Source organism: Zootoca vivipara, chromosome 7 (genome assembly GCF_963506605.1).
Source record: "Zootoca vivipara chromosome 7, rZooViv1.1, whole genome shotgun sequence".
Lineage (NCBI taxonomy): Eukaryota > Metazoa > Chordata > Lepidosauria > Squamata > Lacertidae > Zootoca > Zootoca vivipara.
The window spans coordinates 52,123,368-52,139,184 of NC_083282.1; the positions used below are offsets into that span (position 1 = coordinate 52,123,368).

General features: G+C 40.0%; 1 protein-coding gene across 12 annotated transcripts in view; it reads left to right on the forward strand.

Annotated features, from left to right (window-relative positions):
• The window catches only part of ANKS1A (ankyrin repeat and sterile alpha motif domain containing 1A), a 117,952-nt gene that overhangs the window by 67,777 nt on the left and 34,358 nt on the right, over window positions 1-15,817 (forward strand). For 7 of the 12 annotated variants that reach the window (XM_035123318.2, XM_035123322.2, XM_035123325.2 and 4 more), the window contains 3 exons: window positions 151-201; window positions 2,150-2,216; window positions 11,748-11,854. In XM_035123318.2, the coding sequence (XP_034979209.1) occupies window positions 151-201; window positions 2,150-2,216; window positions 11,748-11,854 (225 nt within the window). The remainder of the gene's footprint in view (window positions 1-150; window positions 202-2,149; window positions 2,217-11,747; window positions 11,855-15,817) is intronic. The other 5 variants (XM_035123323.2, XM_035123332.2, XM_035123330.2 and 2 more) reach the window with 2 other exon arrangements.

Consider the following 15,817-nt stretch of genomic DNA (forward strand, 5'->3'; position numbering starts at 1 on the left):
AGAAAAAAGGAAATATGGCCCTTTATTAAATTCTGAACTTATGCTGTTCTGAATCAAACAGTCTTAAGAAGAGACCTTGCATAATCCATTCTCCTAGACAAAATTGTGCTTAACTTGATGGATTGAAATGCATGTTTTGCTCTTTCCCAGCAGTTTCAGCAGCAGGTGCCTGATGTCGCCGATGTTCAATCTTTCTCCAATGTAAGAAACCTGCAAAACTTTGCCTAATCTGGGAAGCAGGCTGACTGCTGGGGTTGCTTAGTGTGCAGTTATTTTCTGCTTTCTTGGTGTTTGTGTTTTTCCTTTGCTGGGTTTTGAAAACGTGAGTCTGTTCTGGTGCTATTTGTAGAGTCATATAAAAGTCAATGTGCTATATCAAACATGTTGTAACTCATATGATTATTGGACAAAAATGCTTTTTCCTGCGGGAGGTCTTTGACATTTAGACATTACGCTACAAGCTTAATTCTATAAAATCATACTGAGGGGATGTGAATTTAATGTCAATTTTTTAGAGGGAGCCCATAGGTAAAGGTAAAGGGACCCCTGACTGTTAGGTCCCAGCCGTGGGCGACTCTGGGGTTGCGGCGCTCATTTTGCTTTACTGGCCGAGGGAGCCGACATACAGCTTCCGGGTCATGTGGCCAGCATGACTAAGCCACTTCTGGTGAACCAGAGCAGCGCATGGAAATGCTGTTTACCTTCCTGCCAGAGTGGTACCTATTTATGTTTGATTTGCTTTCAAACTGCTAAGTGGGCAGGAGCTGGGACCGAGCAACGGGAGCTCACCCCGTTGCAGGGATTCAAACCGCTGACCTTCTGATCGGCAAGCCCTAGGCTCTGTGGTTTAGATCACAGCGCCACCCACGTCCCCATAGAGGACCCTAAAAAATGAGAGGAGTGGCCTTTCATTGCTTTTGAAAAAATTGCTAAAACAAAGCAGTGGTATCCCAATAGGAGTAAATCTAGCCTATTGCTACTTTTGTTGTTGTTTACTTGTTGTAGTGCAATTAAAAGTTGATACTGTACAGGAGAAGTGAGATGAACAGGGAAAATACATGATTGTGTCTGTTAAATGTCCTTAGGCATTTGCTCATAAGAAGCAGTACTCCGATAATTTGGTAATTTGTCAGGGATGTCATCTTGAGATTCAGTCTTCTCTTTCATAATAAGTTGATTTTATTATGGTAGCATAAGATAGCAGATATTATGAAGAAATACCTCAGAAGTCTATTTCCACTGCTGTTAAAGTGCATCTTAACCTTGATAGCTTAAATGAGATGTGCAGTAACTTGATATGTCAAGGTTTGTGGGTTGAACAGTGCAGAACTAAATGGAGTATTAGATATTACTGTCTTGCAGAAATTGGGCATCAACGCCATATGTCACCCATGTCTATTCCTAGACAGTATTCCTAGGTTTTTGAGCATACACTACAAACAAACCCAAAGAAGCTCCTCCTCCTCCTCCTCCTTCCTTCAGGATTGCACAAGAAGTACCTGGGCGTCATGCTCTGTAGGTTGAATATTTGCTTAGATGTTGGTACTTAAGACCACTTGTCAAAGTACTTTTTAATAGATGTAGATTTTTTAAAAAAATTATCCAGAATGTGGCATTGACTACAACAACGGATTCCTTCTTCTTCTTCTTTTTTTTTTGAGATGTAAATGCTTGTTGGGAGCGTCTTCATGAATCTGTTGTTCAGTTAGATTGACTGGCCTCTCTCTTCCTGGTTGAAATGTACTTTAGAATACTGCTGCTTTCTGTTCATGTTTTCCAGCTCATTCTAATGTCTTTGCAGCCTTTCAGTAGAAGCAACTTGGTATTGGGTTATTTGCCTTGATGGTTCTTCTTAGCTGGAGTGGCATATTCTTTATTGGTAGTGGGGAGTTTCTGTATTTTAAGGTGAAATCAGAGGAATAGATTGTTCTACAGTATGAACAAATATTACCACTTTCTTGCTAGTTATCAGCTTAGTAAGATGCTTCTATAGATTTCTCTCTCTTATATTTACCATGAGTTTACCGGTATTATTTCCAGACAACAATACAAATCTCTTGGACGTGCACCTTTATATAATTATATGATTAAGCAGCTCTCTAGTCAGGTGTTGCTCAATTATCAACTAATAATTTCTTATGTTTTTCAGATTGAAAAAATAATGAGCTCCATTGGTGAAGGCATTGACTTTTCTCAGGAACAGCAGAGGATTTCAGGTACCATGCTGAACTGCTAAAGGGTGTGAGTCAATTCAAACAAGTGCAAGAGCAGTACAAACATTCGGCCCATTTGGGACTTACATTAGGGAACCTTGTACTTCTCAACCCATAGTTGAGATATTCAGCTATCTTAAGGGCTCCCTTTAAGACCACAAATCCAGATAAGAGGCAGCAATTTGCTATTCTGCAATCCCTGATTAGATGGGGATATATCCATCAATATTTATCTGCCAGCAGAATGGCCAGGGTTGGGGATCCCCCTGGAGTAAATTTGGGGTTTAGAGGTGTACGAGGGAGAAGAGAAAGCCAGCTTTCATGATATTGGATCCCCCCCCATGATGTTTAATTTAATGGACTGGCTACCCCGCCCCCTTTACTACAACTCCACTTTCACTGCTGCTCATACCATACATTTTATCTGACTCCAGTTTTGCCTTCTTTCACTTATTTAGATATTAGTTTGTTTGATTCCATTCATGAATTACTAACCATCAAGTATCTAAAAATGATGCCACGCACGCGCACGCGCGCGCACACACACACACACACAAATATATATCATATATGAAAATAGCTTTAAATCCAGTACAGATTCAGACTGGGATAAAGATCTCCACTTAAAAGGCTTGTTGAGGAAGGAATTGCTTCTATATTGTGTTATGTGCTGCACACAACAGAAATGGGCTCTGTGTTCAGAGAGTTTACAATCTTTGGCGGGGTTAGGCAAAAAGAGACTACAGGGTGAAATGCAGCAAGAGCAGGGCTTTAAAAAGATACAATGGATTCCTTGTCATTTTATCTGCTGGCTTTTTCTATTTAGGTCTATTTGGCTCTTTTTTTCTTTCCTTTTGTATAGTTTTTATATTGCATTTTTAAACATTTTAAATACTCAGAAAAAAATACTGTCTGTAAAAAAAGAGGAGAAAGGGGGAGAGGAGGAGGAAGGCAACAGTAAACTGGGTGGGACACAAAGCACTTTTCAAGCAACATTAAACCATCCGTATAAAGGGCCCATATGTCTGATAATTTCCTGGCTTGATTTCATTTATGAAAAATCACTTTCTGGATCTTGATTCTTGCATGTACATGAGCCAGAGCCCCACTCGCCATGAGAAAAGATGCCTTTTATACCTTTTTCCTCAGTCCCTTCCCTTATTTCATGGGCAACCTTGACTGAGACTTTCTGACAAAGGTGGAAGACTGCATCCTAGTTCTACTCCCACCCCCATCTTCTCAAGCCTTCAACAGTAATTTGTAGCAACATGAAGTCCTGAAGGTGGCATCTTCATGTCATTGAAAAAGCATTGCTGTAGTAATTAAAGCACCATTTTCATCAGATTGCTTTAAGGAGTCTTGTAGTCTGGGGCAAGAGGGAGGGGAATAGCAAGGTTTTTTCAGCAATACTTCCTCATACTGTATAAGGAGTAGAGAATAAGTGATTTTTTTTATTATTTTCAGGAGTTCATCTTTGGTTAAACCTTGTAGTAGCTTGTGGAATATTTTAGTACTGTGTTTCAAAAATGTGATGCAGAACAAAACAGCAGTGACAGCCCATGGCAAAAACATGAAAACATTCAGAGGTGCTGCAGCAGACTGACTTGCTTTTCAGAAAATTACCAGAAATGTTCCAAGTTTTTACAGCTCATTAAAGGGTCTTAAAATAAATAAAAAAACCCACACATTGACTTCCACACCTGGAATGGAAGCATGAAGTAAGAATGTGGATTGAAATTCAGCTACAAGCTGTAAGCTACCACTTAGTTCTGATAACCCCACAGATTCTCAGAGAGAAGGCTGCTATACCCCCCTGCCCCACCAAGGTTTGCAGAAGCATTAAAAAAAATCCTTAAAATGAGCCTAAAGTGGTGAAGAAACCACAGAAACAGTCCTGTGAGGTGTATTCAGTAGCCAAGGAATGCTGGATATCCTTTCAAAGAAAAAAAGCAGGAGAGAGAAAGTGGCATGCCCTCTTTGGATGAAATGGCTGGCTCTGAACAGAGAACTTGTATTAGGAGGGAGGGTACACCACAACATCTTGTTGCAGTTTCCAATTTCTTATGTTATAAAGCAAATTATTTTTACAACAAGTAAAGATAACAATATAAAGAACAACTCTTAAAGAATGCATTTTGGAAATAGGTTATTTTTCTAAGATGAAGCAATAAATACACCGTTCACCAGGCACCCCCAAACTGCGGCCCTCCAGATGTTTTGGCCTACAACTCCCATGATCCCTAGCTAACAGGACCAGTGGTCAGGGATGATGGGAATTGTAGTCCAAAACATCTGGAGGGCCGAAGTTTGGGGATGCCTGCTATTCACTTTTAAAACTCCCCCCCCCTGGTTGAGAACTTTAAAAACAAAACAAAATCCATGCCAGGCCAAACAATATAAGTATTTAGCTGGGTATATCTTTCATATTTGTAGCAGACAACATAGAAACAAATATGTAGTGCTATGCATGAACCTAGAAGCTTCATCTGATACCACAGACTTTTCAAATCTGTTGCGTTGACCTATATATTAATGGAATAGCATATATATATATATATATATATATATATATATATATATATATATATAGGATCTTCTACACAAGCAATACAATACAGGCCAAGCACCTAGTAATCTGTGCAGAAAAGACTGCAAGGTGGGAGTCATTTCATTGTGGGTATTGTAGAAGACCAGTGCTATTTATGTTCACTGATCTTCCTCGTTTGGCAAAATAGCCTTTTCTGTTACTTGGTTGATGCAGAAAAATGTACTTTCTGGCAAATCAGTTAAACTAAAACAGATCAGAGCTGCATTTGACTGCCAAATATAATTTGCTTCTGTCATTCCCCGCCCCCCGGCACTCCATAATGCTGTTCTGATTATTTGTTTATTTAAAAATATGAATTTATCAGCAACCTTTCGTTCTTGCTGGCCCCGTTCATATGTTACAGTAAAGTGCAGTCAATGGTTCACTGTGAATGTGGACATTGCTCCTGCTTCAATTCTCCCTTCTAGCAAGTGGGAGCAACTAACTACAATCATTGCCTTCACATTATGTCGTACCTGGGGATCAAGATTTGTTTTGCTTCCAATGAACCATGATTGGTAAGCCAAGAACAAATATTGGTATAACATCTTGGTTCATTTGGAGTGAAACAAACAATAATTCCTGGTTTGGATTTAATGCTAAGTCACGGATTAAGGTTTGTTGCTTGCTCTGGCTAAAGGAGGAGTGAAATAGGAGTCTCGTGTGTGTCCACAGAAAGTGTATGCCATTATTGGAGCACATTATTGGGAGTCATTCAATTTTCCTATAAAATCACGTAATCTGACTATGTGACTGTAGAATAAAGGTTATATGAAGGAAATTTGCTGGAGCTGCAGTCCCAGCAGATCCTTTCTCTCCTATTCTGTAACAAGTTCAACATAAGGAATCATCTTCAAATTAGTTTAAGTTTCAAAAGAAACTATCGGGCTGTTCTTTGGATTGGATTTCCCACTTCAGCATATTATGCCCCTTTCTGAAGTGGCTCAGTAATTGGTCCTGCTCACATAAAGAAACCCTGCCTGCCTGCCGCGATCTTTTCAACTTACCTAAATTTACTCGCTTAAATTGGATAAATATTGCAAATATGTAGCTGTGCGCTTAAATTTATCGCCTGCTTCTAAAGGCATTTTGTGATACATATTTTTATTAATGGGCAATGTAAGTGGAGGAAGGGCCCATTGTGTTCATAGTCATAATCTTCTGATACAGGAGCAATGAACATTCCAGGAAATATTGCATAGCATTCAACCATGCTGAAAGTGGTTCTTTTTTCATAGTAGAAATAACAATTGCCTAGTGGAAGGAACTGATCTAAGGCCTTTGGAACTGTGCCACTCCCAGTAGCATAGCCTTTAGGCTACATGTTTATGTGTGGCCCATCAAATGAGACTTGCCTCTTCAGTAGTACTACCATTAGAAATGGTTTGTCTCCTCTTCTGCTTGTGTGGACCATAACACTTTATATTCTGTTGGTCAGTGTCACTTAGACTGCTGGCAGTTAGAACTTCCTGGTGTTGCTCGTCAAGTTTTTGTTTCGTCATTTCTGATCTCACTTCAAAGACATGAATTCCTAAGGTTTGCTTTTCCTTTAATTCTAAAATTAGAAGTGAGCGAAGGGCTATTCACAAGTCTACAGGTATACTCAAAACATGGAGGGCGGAGGAGGACATCTGTATGCTAAACAGAATTATGGCAAGGGATGCCTATACATGTGCAGCTGAGTTCCTGCCGATATAGAAAGTCTACATGCACACAGCCCCCTTGCCTATGTTCTGAGCAGCGTGTGAGTTGGTGCCAGGATCCACTTAAATAATGGGGGCAGCAGGCACATTCTTCCTTTTCCCTCCACACATTGGGGTTCATAGCTGCCAAGTTATCCCTTTTTTTAAAGGGATTTTCCCTTATGCTTAATAGGCTTCCTCACGAGAAAAGGGAAAACTTGGCAGCTATGTTGGGGTTATATGTCAAAGGGTCTCTTATAGATGTCCCTTGTCTCGGTTCTTGTACCAGACTGAGGTAACCAACCTTTAAATTTAAAAGGCTTGGGGTCTTCTTGCAGAGCCTTTGGCAGAGGTTGTAGACCTTTCTTTCCTTTGGGATGTGTGGATGCCCTGTTCAATATAAACTGCTACTGCCAAGATGGGATTCTAAAGCTTTACAAAGAGTGAGCATTCTGTCCCAATAGAAATGTGCTCGTTGATCCTTGTCCATGAACATTTTCACTAGCACCACTGATTAAGAAATCTATTAAAAGGGCAACACATCCTCAGAAACGTATCTTTAAAAGGGGTCTGCTACATGAAAACAAAAGCATTTGTTTTTCTGCAACAACCTCGGCCTCAGGCCTCTATTTGCAATATAAGGTTTGTATACTTTCCATCTGGTGTTAATCCACTTAATATTCTTACCCTTCTACTTGAGAAAATACTGTGTTGGAGCAAAATGGCTTCATGGCATAAAATAACCCTCTCTTTGATGCAGTTTTCTTGCAGGAGGGGATTCCCTTGGCATGGAGAGGTTGTATATAGTGTGCTGGTTTTACAGTGATTTCATCCGTCATTTTATTACCCAAAGCCAGAGAAGAATGAGTGGCCACTGCAACGTCAGTTTGCTTACATAAGTCTTGTTGCATTAGAGAGAATTTGGTAGCTAGTTAAACAGTATAGCTAAAATGTGCTGTATTTTGCTGCACAAAAGCTCATTGCAATTTGCATCCAGTTCATTATTTTAAACACTGTAGTAAAGCTGACAGTATTATTTAGTGCAGTGAGTTAATACCTATTGTTCTTTTCGAGGATTGGCAATTGGTACCAATGTTCTCCTTTTGGTACAGATTGGTACAGACTAATGGTTTCCCAAACCACTGACTAGGATCCACTAGTGGCCTCAGTGCCACGGCCTTTCCAAGGCCTCCTCACATGCCTGCCCCACCCCCTAGCCATGCCACTGCATTTTGGTTGGACCAGTGCCAGCACCCATGCTGAGTACAAGTGATTGAGAAGCAGAAGTACAGTGAGGGAAGAGGGAATGAATGTCTCCCTCCTCCGAGGAGAAAGAGCCAGAGGGAGGTGTTGAAGGAAATGAGAAACTAAGATAAAATGTTGTTGTTAATAAATATTAATAATAAATAAAATGGGAATAGAAAGGAAAGGGATATTTTAAAAAGGAGAGCTGTTATAGGAGGGATGAATGAAAGAGGACCAGGGAGGAGGGATACAAGAAACTGGCATGCTGAGGTAGGGGTGGGGTTAAGGTCCAGTTGAGTGTGAAAGCAGAATGGGAGAAAAGAAATTGCAGGACATGACTAAAAATAGAGGCATGTGGAGGTGAGAAGGGGAAAAATATAGGTAAAAGAATAAGTCTCCTTCACTCAGAGCCTCTGGATCAGCAATTTCTACCTAAAATGAGGAGGCTGTCACAATACCTCAAGAGCAAATGTCTGTGCTTAGCTATGAGCTATGAAACTCCTCACCACAATTAAAATGCTGTGACAAATAATTTTGAAATTTCCAAAGATGGATTATATATTTGTAGAAAATTATGTCAGTAATTGCCACCTGATTATGCCAAACTGCCTCTACCTGCCACCATTTTGAGATGGGTTCTGCCCCTGCCCCACCATTTTGTAACTGGTGAAACTCAGTAATTTTCAGCTATCTGAAGCAGGCCCTGGGGGTGGAAAGTTGGAGAACCGCTGGTCTAGCCTTTTCTTGGTGGCTGTAGTTGATATGCTTTCAGTTTAGCACTCATGTTTGCATTAAATGCATTTTTTAATGCAGACTATGTATCAATATACTGTCTGTTTATGTCTAGGCACATGCCCAAAATAAATGAATGGTTTCTCCAGTAGCCATTGTCTTATAGTGATGTACAAACATGAAGGTACAGCGATTATCAAGGTCATTTTGCCTTGCAGCCAGAGTTGCAATCCTGTTATAATAAACTGCTACCAAATCCAAGGTGCTCAGGGTTGAACTAATGTAGTAGCCTTCCTGGTGGCCAAAATGTTTTGGTGCTGCCTGAGTGAGCTGTCCCTAGTTAAACACACAGGGTAGGGTTCTATGCAAGGGTTTCTGCTTGGGCAACAGGGCTTTCCCCACAGCATCTCCAAAATTGGCATGGGGTGGATGGGGGAACCCCCAGAACAGTGCATGAGGAGGGAGGATAATTTCATTTGGCAAACTAGTTTCAACTGGCAAATTGTAGCTTAACTCTCTTTTGCTATGCTATGCAAATGGAAAACGCTTCAGACTTAAGTGGCAAACTATGAGACTATGTTGGCTATTTTCATCAGTTTCATAACATAAACAATTTATTCAGACTCTCAAACTTGAAATGGAGTTATGTTTTGATTTTGACTTTATATTCCAATAGTTAGGTGTTGGAAACTATACTTATTACTAAAATGCTGCTTAGGGCCTTTGGATATATTCTGGCTCTGGTTTTCGAACATCCAAGCTAAAAACTTTCAGGGCCCTTGTACACTGCTGCTCCCAAATAATTATGAAAGAGTTTAGTAACTTGACTTCTTCACCCCCCCCCCCAATGGCAATTCTGTTTCCCAGTAGCTTCACAAAAGTTGCCTTCGGTGTAATAATTACAGTATCAGATCAGATCTGTGGAGGCAAAGCATCTTTAATAATCCAAGACGAAGCAAATGCTTCATGCAAGCATATGGAATCTACAGAGAAAGCTGGTGTAGTATGTTTGTTTCAAATTGCTCTGACTCCCTTCAGTCATGCTTACCTTTCAGTATCTGAAAATCTCAGCTCACATCTGATAAATTAATCCCCACATACTGTATCTGTTTTATGCTGAAAAACCACACCACGTGGCTCAGGGTAATCAAATAAATTTTGAAATTGCAATTTGAATATTGCAAAGCTGCCGTCTTATTTCTCTCTCCCTTGCCAGCTTCTGTTCTGAAACCTGATCACTGCTTTTGCTGGGAGGGGTGTGAGCATGAGGAGAGGGGAGGGAACAACCAGTGAGAGAGCGAGAGACGTTGCAAGTGTGGAGCTCTCTGCCTTTAGACAAAGCAGTCTGCTGCAGCTCTCCGAAAGGGACACATGCTTGCCTGGGAAAATACCAGAGTCCTTTTGCCTGCTTATGGAGTAGAAAGGAACCAGCCCTGGATAAGGAAAGAATCTCTGGCCAGCAAGAGCCTGCTGCTTGGAATCTGGGGATATAGATGCTGTCCCTTTGCCCAGGCTTTGTCAGAGAAGGGAGGAGGAAATCTTTTGTGAGTGCTGCATCCCTGGTGCTGCAGTATGCATTAAGAAGGCTGGCCAGCTCCCGAGCACTCATTAACACTGACTTGCTTAACAGAGGATCTTTTCTGAAGGCCAGTGTAACAGGATCTCTAACCCCTCGATTCTTCAGATAATAGCCAGCACTGCATTGTGTAGGCAGTCTGGAAAGAAAGGGGTGGAGGCTAGTTTAGGATGTTCAGAACTTCTGATAACCACAGGGTTCAAAGACTGCAACCCTGGTGTCTTCATCAATATTTTGCAAATGCCCTTCAGTGACGGACATGCTAGGAAGACTGAGAAAATTCTGCGTGACTTGCATAGCAATTCCTCTGAGGACTGCAAAGACGTGGGCTCTGAACTTTCCTTGCTTCATCAAATATGACCAGTACTGCACAGGGAAAGTAACAAGTTCCTAGACTCTCATCTGATGTGTGAAGGGAAGAAGAGGCGTTTCATATAGCTTCTACGGGGCTCTTGGAAGAATTTATTTCTGACTAACCGGCTGAAAGGAGGTGCCAGGACATATCTAACCCTATCTGCTGTGGAGAAAAGGGGAGGGGGCGTGTTCATCTTGCTTGGCTTTCCTCACCCCCTAAGATGCTTTGTTCTGAAAGCTGTTCGTTATCTCAGTAAGGAATTTGAAGGTAGTACTTGCCTTTAGTGGAAGAAAATGAAGGACGGGCAAATACAAGTCAACAAAGAACTGGCAGGAGCAGGCATGTTGGGTGGAAAATGAGCTGCCCATTTATCTTTTTGCTCAGACTGGATGCTCCGGTATACTTATTTGTTCCAGTCTAGGTGTTGACGCTGGTTCCCAGCCCACATCAGTCAATACCGGCTGTCAGGATGTCATGCATCTGGATAGGTGATAAAATGACAGTGGCAGGACTTCCAAGCTCAGGCTTTTTGTCCCTCATGCTTCCACTCCTTATAATAAAATAACAAAGAAAAGCCTGTACCATGGTTTGCCTATTCCGGGACTGTTGGGGGAAAAAAAGTATAAATCTTTATTCTTCTACTGCAGTTTGTGTTTTTTTGTTTTTGTTTTTATTTGTCTTGCATGTCTTCCTTTGGACAGCTGTTCACTAATCTGGCTGCTGCTGCTTTTCTGAACACCCATCATGTCTGTTTGTCTCTCTCAGCTGCATGAAGATGTATTTTCTCTCTAACTGCTTTGCACCTCCAGTGCTAACAGTCTTCCTTACTGGCCTGTTGTACAAGGTAATGCATCTGAAGTTGCATGGATGCAAGCATCTGCTGGGCTGTGTTTATTTGTGAGCTGGCCCTCTCTTGTCTCTCGTGCCTGTAGCCTTGGCTTGGAATAATGCCTTGGAAAGTTTTCAGCCCCCTCAGATGAAACAAGGAGCTGCCCCTGGAGTCTTGTGAGGTTTGGGATGCTTTTGCCTGGCAAGGAGCACACTTGAGCCAGAAAATCAGTGCATGTGATGCCTTGGCCCCAGGAATGGTTCTAAACAGCTTGGATTCAGAGTTTGTTTGAGTATAACCGGGAGACCAATTAACACTCTAGTTTGAACAGGACAGAAGCTTATTGTTCATGGTTTGTGTACAGAAGAGGAACTGTCTGTCAGCTAATTGTTGTACTCTGGCCTTGCTTTGGCTTCTTTATGGTAATGACTATGATGTGGCAATGCCACCTGTCTTCCTCAGAGTGCCGCTGCTACCGCCTTAATGGGTTTTCCTTTTTCAAGCGTCTGCCGATTCCTCTCTCGTCAGGTTCACGGATGCTGGAGCAGAGTGTTGGGGAGTGGCTGGAGTCCATCGGCTTGCAGCAGTATGAGAGCAAACTGCTTCTCAATGGCTTTGATGATGTTCGCTTCCTGGTAAGTAGCTTTGTTGGAAAAAGTTGCAAGGTTTTATCGGGACTTGCAGAGCTTACCTTTTGGAAAGCAAATTAAAACTTGTTTTGTACAATACAGATATATATTTGCATTATTTGGATCTTAGATAAAGCAGTTTATGCAGTACTGTCAGATCAAATTAAACACATGAAAGGCAAGGCTGAATTCTTTTGATTTTTCTGGATGAGTACGGACATAGCACAAAACAACATTTTTTTTGGGGGGGGGGAGTTCAGGTTCTCCTATGAATTCATAAAAATCACAAACTCATAGAAAGAATATCAAGAAAGCTTTTCTAGATGAAGGGTTAAACTGAAGCTGTGTTGACACCCGGGTAGTAGATTAGTCTTACTTTGAGAGTTGAGCTACCAGCCTCAGATGGAAATGAATGACAGAAAAATGTTTGAATTCTTTCTGTAGTTGTTAACTCCTTGAACATTTTCAACAACTTGCAGGCTAGAGATTATGTTGCTGGAATGATTGCATATGAATGTGTATTTGGGGGCTTGTTTAAATGCTGATGCTTCAGCTGGTAAAGATGCATTCTATACTAAGTATTGCAGAAGCAAACTCCTGTGCTTTCCTCTCTAACCCATTTCACATATGTAGGATGGATCTCAACTATTTTTTGTTTGTTTTTTGTTTAAGAACCCGTTCCCAATACTTCCTGATATCTATGGAAGGACAGTTCAAAACAGAATAAGCTTTGGCCATTCTTCTTAAATTACATAATAGGTGTAGTACCCTTGCCTTAGCTTCTTAAAGCACAACATTGTTTATGCAATCATTGTTGCTGAACATTAGTTGGCCCTGTCAGCACTTAGCTAAATTAGGCTCAATCATTCATCAGCACTAGGAAGGAATAGATCCTTACCAAGGGGATCCTTGCTGAGTTTGAATTATTAACATGCCAACTTCCTTTGAGAAGTGGTTTTATGGAAGAAGCAAAGGTTCAGCATCCTAAAATGATGGGTTATCCCCCTTTGGTCCATTTTAATAGAAAATGTAAACCACACATTTGCAAATCCTTAATCACTGTAGACTTTTTAGTCAGCCTCCACCTTCCTAAAGACAGATTTTGAATTGCTTAAAAAAGCTTGAGCATAGGAATGTGTCCCTGTTCACTTTGCTGATTTTTCAGGAAAGGTCAGTATCTAATCTCAGAATTACCTGCAGGTCCAGAGTTTGAAAACTGGTCAGATATCCCTTCCTGAACATGTTAAAACACTAGCCGCGCAAAACAAGTAAAATTTCTTTTGAAATGGAGACAACTCAAATCTTTTAGCTATCAAAGTGGACTAGGCTTTAGTCTTTCACAAAATCTTGTTAGGGTTAACCACTTCAGGTAGTGCTTTTCTTAAATAATCAGAGTAGTGTTTATTTGTTTACTTAAAGGTGTACCCTTTCACTAAGAGTTAGATTTAGGAAGATTAACAAAATATTAACTGTTTACAGTTAATGACTGTTCTGTAAGTGGTGGATGACTGGAAATAGTAACACCTATACATTGTGTGACAAATTGTTGGTATCGTTCATACTGTCAAGGGGAAAGTATGTAGGGGACAACTTATTTATAATTGCTCCTTCTAAGCCTCTTACATGCATTTAAAATTTAAATTTCCTCTATTTCAGGCTTAAGACCACACCTGTCTTTATTGGGACTCCATTATTGCTGCCACCTTGAATTTTTAGGACGTTATACTTTATATTTTACAAAGCAGGAAAATGAAATAAAAGGAACATGGATACATTTGCCAGGCATTTTCCTTAGAAACAATGACTGTCACAATGCCCATATCCAGTAGTTTCAAAAGAAAGAGAACCAATTCAACTAGTATCTTACCATCTTAGCCCCATCCAGTGCAAATGATTAGATAACTTTCTCCAGCATATTTTAGATACCTCTTCTGAAATAATAACGTGGTGATATATTCCTGTCTTAATGAATGTTGGCAGGCATAAATACATGTTAAATATTTTAATAAACAAAGCACTGTTAAGTGTATGGTTTATTAATATTTGGCAGTTAACATGCTACTTTTTAAACTCCTGGCTGCAGAAGAAAGTAATATATTGTATTACCATATTAGTTCTGTTAAGAAGTGCTCCAAGCTCTCTGCTATTCTGCATTTCCTTTTTAAGGATCTTTCTGAAGTGGGAAGTTTTGAACCCAAATACTTGATGCAGCTTATCTCACCTAAAGGCAGATTCTTGCATAGTTGTTCATGAGGTTACATAGCTGAATAAGAATGGGGTGTCAGGTGTACCTTTTGCGCACATTAGGAACCATGTACTTGTGTGACCATTTTTCTTGCTGCAGTGCTTTTTATTACAGAATAATCAATTTCAGAAAATAGAAAAGTGACATGAGAAACTTCCCTAAGCCCTTTTCATACCCATAATTACTTTCAATACCCTGGACAGCTCCCATATAGTACAAGGCATATAACCCCAAATAAAGGGCTGTGTAATACTTTGGTCATGACAGAAAAATGGATGTTGGTTACATTCTTTCGTTGGGATATTTTGAGTTACAAACGCTCTCCTTCTGGTTTTGGTAGAAGAAGTGTAAGGATCACAACTGTTTCTTTGTGCAGCAAGAGTAGCATGTTTGCATGCTGCACTTCGTTTAAAGTGATCTCTTTCTCAAGGATTGTAAGATTAAAATTTTATGGTATGATCCCTCTGTGCAAGTTTCTGCATTTCTTGGAAGCAATAGAACTTAGACTGAAAGTGATACGTTTCGCTTTAGAGTTTTAATTGAGTTCCATGGATGGCTAGTTCAACCTATATATGTATATAAAGGACATCATTCTAATTCTGATTTTCATTTATAGTATTTTTTGTCTTTAAGGAACACATTTCAGGGATTGAATCCCTGCAACTCTGTTCTCTGCACCCCAGAGCAGTTTGATGTTCACAAGAAAGCCTAACATTGCTGCTGCACCTATTTTAAAGTGCTTGGGGTAGTCCATTTTTTCTTTCATAGTGATGCCTTGAAGGGTATATTTTTCAATAACAGCTTAGTTCATAATTCTTTCATTATCTGTTACAATATATACATGCTTAACAGATTTAAGTTTTAGCCAAATAAGAAAGTAAAGAATAATAAATGCTACCCACCTTATTTTCCTCGTCAGTGTTAGTAGTTTTCACATCTGGCTTTTGGTTTTCATAACTGAATTAAGCTGCAACAAAAGGAGTTCACTTTTGAAAGTCAGTTTCTTCTTCCTAGTACAGAATCCTGAGATGCATGTTACCTACATAGATGTTCATAGTCCAAAACTACTTATTAGATTTCACAAAGGGTTCAGACAGCATAAGCCACTTGGGACAGAATTCTCTAGAAAAATCTGTTCCCTCATTTCATATTTTGCCAACACAGATTTTTCAGATTTTTGTTAAACTGAATAATGCGTTTGTGAGCTTATATGGTTCTTAAGGATTGGCATAGATCAAAAGGGTTGCATTAAATCTCACTGTCACAGAGGCTAGCAACGCATGTTAGGTAATGGGTTGCACTTTGCCAGATAGACTATTAGGCTAATTGCTTTAGCAATAATAAAAATTAAGTTGGGATTTTTAAAAGTAGAACGCACACTGAATTATGTGAGATTCTGGGTTGAACTATCCAAGATACTGCACTTTTTTTTTTACTGCTTAGAACTATATCGAAAGCTCAGCAATGGGACAACCTTCTGTTGTAAATTTTCAAAGAAAAGCAGGACAAGTGCTTGAAATAATATGTCCTGCTTTATGGAAGAAGGTAAATTAAGTGACACACACACACACACACACACACACACACACACACACACACACACACACCTTCCTGATGCTGTCCACTTGTGTTTTTCTAATTAAAAAAAAAGCATCAGAATAAGCTTTCTTCAGACAGGATCAAATATGGCATTGAACGTAATATTAGTGTGAAATGCATTTTGC